Source organism: Akebia trifoliata, chromosome 8 (assembly GCF_017979445.1).
Source record: "Akebia trifoliata isolate Shusen 1 chromosome 8, ASM1797944v1, whole genome shotgun sequence".
In the NCBI taxonomy this organism is placed as follows: domain Eukaryota; kingdom Viridiplantae; phylum Streptophyta; class Magnoliopsida; order Ranunculales; family Lardizabalaceae; genus Akebia; species Akebia trifoliata.
This window is the reverse complement of record NC_141382.1, coordinates 39,309,003-39,316,365: the sequence shown is the minus strand read 5'-3', so window position 1 is coordinate 39,316,365 and position 7,363 is coordinate 39,309,003. Positions and strand designations below refer to the sequence as shown.

Below are 7,363 nucleotides of genomic sequence, written 5' to 3'. Positions count from 1 at the left end.
GACTCAATAATATTTGTCCCACCACCACATGGGATACACAGAAAATAATCCTTATTGATTATTTCTGGCCCCTTATTATTATATTATAGATTTGGGGTTTGATGGCACGTGGCATTTCGTTATCATAAGAGATTATTTTTTTCTAAAAGTGAATAGTTCTAAAAGGGGATATGCCGACAGCTCAACCAATCATATCTTTTTTTATAGTATAAGGCCAAATATTCGAATCATTGGATTATTACAAAGATAGGAGCATCGAATCCTATTCAAGTCAATCGTAGGCATATACAGACGGGATGTAGGTGGATAGAGAGGCTGAAACCAAGAGAAATTGGAGCTTCCTTCATTCCTCTGGCAAGGGACTGTCTAATTACTCATCGAGTTTCGAAATCAGGTAAATCAATTGCATCAACCCTCGTTTCTTCGAATGTTTTGAATAGTGATTCACGACGACAACTATCATCGTCGGAATTGATCGGATTCGAAGGTTGGATTCTAATTGCCACACGGCATTTTGTGTTTTTTTTTCTTCCCTAGAAGAAATCATAGGTATAGCTTTTCGATAGCATTTCTAGATATATTATATTTTATACATACAAAGGAAAACTTGTGTGCTCATCATTAATAATTATCTCCTGTGTTGGTTGTTGGTCTATCTGATTGGTGATTTACAACCATTATTGGATATAAGATATAAATGTTTTTAATAATAATTAATTTGAAAAGAAAAATATTATAAATTTATATTTTGAATTAAATCTAGAGAGATGATATTATCACACCAACTTTTACTAATGCCACTCCAATTCTCATGTAATTCAACAAAGAATTATATACAATTGATCTAAATCTAATTGATGATCGTTTTTTTATTTTTTTATTTGGGCGTTTAATTATATTATATATAATGGAAATGCATTCAACTTCAGGTCTCAATGGATCCATCCATTAAAAGCCCTAGTCAATGGATAGGATCATCAATTGGGCTATTTTTACTGGGATTATCCCACGTGGCAATTTTTTTATTTTTTATTTTTATGAAAGTTGATCAAATCCAGTCTAAGTTTTGCTTAAGAATATGCCACGTGGCAATATTTAAATCATTAATACGAGTAATAGATATTCATGCTCGACATCACAAGTTTATTTCTTTGAATACTCGTTCAAAGTTTCATTACGCGCAATGAGAGTTTGACTTGACATGTTACGTCAGTCTCATCCATGCACGATGCCGATACGTCTCGGTTTCGGACGAATTTTGAAATCACGGGATGTATCGGACGAGATTTTTAAAATGTTCTCTGAGTTTAATCGAGACAAACGAGTTAAAGCTTCAATCTTCTATTTCTTTATTCTTAAATTAATTTTTTTTAATTTTATAATTTTTGGATTCATTTTTTAATAGGAATTATTTTTAAATTTTTCATAAGTTTTAAATTTTTTTAAATGGTTAAAAAACATTGTGTCAATGTTGAACGAGACAATTCGAGTGAGATGAGACGTATTATCCGAGTCAACTCGATATCTGAGCTGATCAAGACGAGACGTGATAGCGAATTTAAAAACCATGCTCAAACCATGGTTTTTAAACTTGTCTGAGACCGAGACGTGTCATCCGAGTTAACTCGGTATCGAAGTCTAACGAGACCAACTCACAATGTGTCATGAGACAATCACGTATCGTGAGATATGCAAGTCGTCTCGGACGATATTTTCGCAAAACTCGGACGATACGAATAAGATATACGAGACAATACATATATTACGTTAGCTCACGAGATAAATGAGTTGTATCGAATGAGATTTTTAAAATCTCGTCCGAGTTAACCGAGACAATCGAGTTTTGCGAAAAAAAAGTTACAAATGAAAATTTTCTATTTTATTTTTACAAACAATAGCTATTGAGTGATATTATTACTTTCTTATGATAAATACTTAAATGTATTTTTGATAATTTATTTCATTTTTTTTTAGAAGTTTTTTTATGATATTTTCATTAGAAATTTATACTAATCTTTAGGAAACATGTGTTTTATTTAATTACCTTGAATTTGATTGATAGGTATATTATGAAATTTTTTTTTAATTTTATATTTTTCGAGGGGTTCATTTCTTAATAGGAATCAATTCTCCTGAATTTTTCAGAAGATTTTTTAAATGTTTAAAAACCATTGTTTCAATGTTCAACGAGACGACTCGACTCGACTCGACGAGACGTATCGTCCGAGTCAAATCGGCATCAGAGGTGAACGAGACGAGACCAAATACCGAGTTTAAAAACCATGGCTCAGACTCAGAGTTGTTAAACTTATAATCTGTCTGTCTGTCTGTTTCTCTCTCTCTGTCTCTGTCTCTCTCTAAAAGTTTCTTATTAAATTCACGAATATTATATATTTTTGATCCATTAGAGATTATCAAACGAAGTTGTGCAACAATGGAGGAAGATAAGGTTCAAGGAAGAAGAAGAGAGGGTCATCCATTACTGAGAGGAGGAAGGAAAGAGAAGTACAGTCATGGGTTGTCTTCATCTGAGCTACAATCATTGGCTTCTATCTGTGAGACCCTCATACCTCCTGTACCATTAGATTCTCTCCATGTCAGCTACAATGGTGGTCTACCACAAACCAAGGCCCTTGAGTCTTACTTTCTTGCTTCTGCTTCTCAAGAACCAATTCCTGATGAGGTACTGGACTTGTTTTTTTTTTTTGTTTTTTTGTAGATTCATTTCTTGTCTCTTGTTTAATTTGGGATATTTGAAGTCTTCTTAGTTTGTATGGGCTATCTTCTTCTGTGGGTTTAATTTTTCTTTTCTTTTCTTCAACGGGCTCTCTTTCTCTCTGACATTTTAGTGATAAAATTGTTCTAATGGAGGAGGTGAAGAGGTGTAATGGTGGGCTTTTCAAGCTTAATACGTTTATCTATCTATCTATTTTTATTTATGATATTTTAGTGTTAAAATTGGGGATGGCAATTGACAGGTTGCAGAGCTTTTAGTGAAAAGATGTTTACCAAAGGCTGTGTTCATAGTGAGATTGGTTCTAAAGGCACTCTCAACCAGATTGGGGACTCTATTGCTCTGTGGGACTCTATCTTTTGGTTTAGCTTTCCCATTCATCAACAAATTCACAGATATTTCCTTAGAGAAGAGAGAGAAAGTTCTCCAAAGATGGTCAAGGCGAACATATCTTGCACCTCTCAGAATTGTCTTTATGATTATCAAAATCTTCTGTTTCTTCATCTTCTTCTCTGTGGTAAGCCTACCTATTTTTAAGAAAAAATTATCTGTTGCTTAGTTCAAGAGTATTTTTATGACTTTATCTATCTATGAAGAAAAAACTCTTCTTTGATTATGTATTTCATGTTTATCTTTCTGATTTTTATTTTTTTCAAGTTTGAAGAATAGTTTATGAATTATAATTTATTAAAAGTTCTGTTACAATCTTCATCGTCATCATCATCGTTTTGTCATGGTTTTTGTTTTAAATTTGACTAGCAAATTATTCAAGGATCAATTTCCTCATAGGGCGTCAGTTTCATGTCATTTTCTATAATATTCCAAGTCTTAGATGATTTTTTTATTATTTTTTTTTAATTATAGCAATTGGTTATTTTTGGGAAGGTCTTATATAGAATTGGGTATCTCTTGGATTGTACATTAAATCTATTGTTCACTCACCTACATAAATTTTTTTGTGTTATGATCATAGTAACTAAGTTTGGTTTTGGCAATAATCCGGTGGGGGGTCAGTTCGGTTTAATTCGGGAAAGATTCAAAAATAATTCAGGGATTATAAAAATGATGTTTTTAACCGATAACATAGGTGCATTACAGAGTTAGGATTTCAAGAGGCTGTTAGGGCTGACCTAGTCGATTAGGGAATTTTTTTTTCTTTCATTGATTTAACAATTCATCGATTAATTTAGAAAATTGGCAATTAATGACCCATGTCTTTCCTAATTTTTGGAAATTTTGTGACTAGTTATGATACTGATTTCATAAACATTTAACTTTGTCCATCTTCAATATAATGTTGTATGGATTATGGGATTAATTTAAATCTTTGTTTTTCCGCTCCTTTTGTCGCAGACTGATGAAAATTCTAACAACCCAGCATGGGAAGCAATTGGGTATCAAGTAGACACCAACGAGAGCTCGACCAAAACCCGAAAGGAGAGGCCTCTTCAGAAGGGAATCGTTGAGACCTCACATGAGACTGACTCCACTCTTGTTGAGTCCCTCTCCCAAAAAGGCCTCAAAGTCACAGAAGACCCAAAACAAAACCTTTACAACATTGAATGTGACGTCGTCATTGTTGGTTCTGGTTGTGGTGGAGGAGTCGCCGCTGCAGTTCTAGCTAGTTCAGGCCAAAAAGTAGTTGTCATTGAGAAAGGGAACTACTTTGTGCCCGAAGATTATTCATCTTTGGAGGGCCCCTCTTTGAATCAATTATACGAATCTGGGGGAATCTTGTCGACGATTGATGGAAAATGGATGATATTTGCGGGAGCAACGGTTGGTGGTGGTTCAGCTGTGAACTGGTCTGCTTGTATAAAAACACCGAGTTTTGTACTCAAGGAGTGGGCTGTGGACCACAAAATTCCACTCTTCGGGAGCTCCGACTATCTTTCTGCCATGGATATCGTGTGTAAGAGAATCGGAGTCACGGATAAATTTATAGAGGAAGGATTCCAGAACCAAATCCTTAGAAAAGGGTGCGAAAATCTTGGTTTGAAAGTCGAGTCAGTGCCACGGAATTCCTCGGAGAAACATTATTGTGGTTCGTGCGGTTATGGTTGTAGGACCGGTGATAAACGAGGAACTGATTCTACTTGGCTTGTCGATGCTGTGAACTACGGTGCAGTGATAATAACTGGATGCAAAGCCGAGAGATTCATATTGGAACCGAACAAGTTTGGGAGGACTAAAAAGAACAAATGTTTGGGAGTAATGGCAACAACCACTAGTAAAAATATCACAAAAAGACTACAAATTCATGCTAAAATAACAGTCTCGGCGTGCGGGTCTTTATTGACACCCCCTCTATTGATGTCAAGTGGGTTGAAGAACCCAAACATTGGGAAAAACCTGCGTCTCCATCCTGTTTTGATGGTGTGGGGATACTTTCCCGAATCAATAACCGACTTGAAAGGAAAAGCTTTTGAAGGTGGACTAATCACGTCGATACATAAGGTGGTGTCAGAGGAATCTGATGTTCGGGCCATCATAGAGACTCCCGCACTTGGGCCCGCTTCTTTCGTTGCATTGTTCCCTTGGGTGGGTGGGCTTGGCATGAAGGAGAGTACTGTGAAGTATGCGAGGACAGCTCACTTGTTTGCATTAGTGAGGGATCAAGGATCGGGAGAAGTGGAGGAGGAGGGAATGATAAGATACAAATTAGACCTGTTAGACAAAGAGAATTTGAAGACGGGACTACGACGAGCTCTGAGGATTTTAATTGCAGCGGGAGCAGTTGAGGTTGGTACTCATCGGAGCGATGGGCAGAGAATCAAATGTAGAGGGATTAGTGAAAAGGAGTTGGAGGAGTTCTTAGACACGGTGAAAGCAGAGGGAGGGCCGAGTGGTAGGGGTGAGCATTGGACCACCTATTGCTCTGCCCATCAGATGGGGAGTTGTAGAATGGGTGCTAATGAGGATGAGGGAGCGGTTGACGAGAATGGGGAGAGTTGGGAAGCGGAAGGTCTCTATGTATGTGATGCTAGTGTTTTTCCTAGTGCAATCGGGGTCAATCCCATGATCACCATTCAGTCCACAGCTTATTGCCTTAGTAAGAAGATTGCTGAGTCATTGAACAAGAAAACATTTTCTCAAGGTAACTGAACGCCCATTAATTTTCCATCTTTTTTCAGTCAATTACTGTGCATCATCATCAGAATGCATGATACTTGAGGAATGGCACAAGCATCCTCTTTGGGGTTAAAAGGGTAAAAGAAGAAAGATAGTAAAATTGAAGGCAAATTATTGAAAAGGAGGGAGAAGAAAGATAATAAAGTTGAAGGGATGAATAGAGAAGGCAATAAAGTGGGGGGTAGTGTCGGCCCTACTCCACTGTAACTGGATAGGATTTTTATCCCTCACCAAACTTTAACAGAGTGATACCTACCGTTGTGTTTTATTATATAGATAATTGAATTATTAGGAGATGTGATTTTTGAGATTTATTACAAAATATAACTTTCATTATCATTAGGAATTATCTTAAGAGGTGGAGATTATTTTTTACACCAGTTACCAAACTGATGTAACCCTCCTTTATTTGCATGTGTGACTGGAAATGTAGTGTAAAAAAAAATCCTACATAGGCAAAGTTCTATTACAAAAAAAAAAAAAAAAAAACTCCCGAATATGCCGAATCACTTGTTAGATCTATGAAAGAGGTGATCATACGACTTAAGAGTGTTGGCTGTGTTTCAATCACGGATATCAAGCCGAACTGGAGTAATGTGCATTGACTTCTATGGCCATCCATAACCAGAATGTTGTGTTTCTGTCTTGTATTCTGTTGGTACTTGGTACTATATCGGCAGAATGGACTATACACAAGAAGTGATACCGTGGGTCCATCTCTAAGCCAATTTTGGAACATTTTTCGATAGGAGTAATTTCATTTTTTGTATGGAATATAAAATTCATAGCCAACTCGCTTTAGGATTTCAATTTGGAGATTTCAGTTTTACTGAGAGGAAGTGAGGTGGCAATCTTGCTCTTTCATGGAAATAGTGTTAAGGATTTCATCATCGCTCGTGGATGTAAGCAATCTTGCTGAACCATGCAAATTCTTTCTTGTTCTCTTTATCTTTGATTTGTATTTTATTTTGATGATTGTTATTGTTGCTTCTTGGACCTATTTTTCTACATAGAATGATGTTGAGTAATATCCTGGTAATGGTTATGTTATGGCATGAAGCATGAAGAATATGATCATGTTTGGGTTGAATATGATCATGTTATGGCATCTAGTGGTCCTATAAATTTACATCCTCTTCTCTTTGACAGGATCAGTAAATGGGGAAAGTGCTTGCAATGGGAAGTAGACAGCATGGTCTATAATCACATGATCATTGGAACAATGGCATCATCTTCTTGGTCATGTGTCAAGGAATGTCTGAAAAAAAATGAATATTGATGTACTTGCATGCCCTTTTAATGTTGGTTCTCTTTTTAGTATTTCCCAGTTGAACAACCCACTCATGTATTCATTTACAATAAACTCATTCCTTATTTATTTAGGTATAGATATTAAATTATTTTCGGTGATATAACTCAGCCCCCACCACCTCAAAAAAAGAAAAACAAAAAAAAAGAAGAAAGTCCTATATCGAAAACTTAAATTCTCTTGCCAAG

At 36.1% G+C, this 7,363-nt stretch overlaps 1 protein-coding gene across 1 annotated transcript; it reads left to right on the top strand.

The window, feature by feature from the left end:
* Window positions 1-235: 235 nt before the first annotated feature.
* Window positions 236-7,281, top strand: FAO3 (fatty alcohol oxidase 3). The gene is made up of 5 exons (XM_086451932.1): window positions 236-394; window positions 2,409-2,683; window positions 2,979-3,251; window positions 4,088-5,831; window positions 7,016-7,281. Exons 2-5 carry the CDS (start codon window positions 2,435-2,437, stop codon window positions 7,051-7,053), a joined length of 2,304 nt encoding a protein of 767 aa, XP_086308058.1. The 5' UTR covers window positions 236-394; window positions 2,409-2,434; the 3' UTR covers window positions 7,054-7,281.
* The last annotated feature ends 82 nt before the right edge of the window (window positions 7,282-7,363 follow it).

What these genes read in the sequence shown, in the direction of transcription:
- FAO3 (XM_086451932.1), top strand. Translation starts at nt 2,435, where the DNA reads ATGGAGGAAGATAAGGTTCAAGGAAGAAGAAGAGAGGGTCATCCATTA. An exon ending in AAGAACCAATTCCTGATGAG is followed by an intron (nt 2,684 to 2,978) that starts GTACTGGACTTG and finishes GGCAATTGACAG; the next exon opens with GTTGCAGAGCTTTTAGTGAA. An exon ending in TCTTCATCTTCTTCTCTGTG is followed by an intron (nt 3,252 to 4,087) that starts GTAAGCCTACCT and finishes CTTTTGTCGCAG; the next exon opens with ACTGATGAAAATTCTAACAA.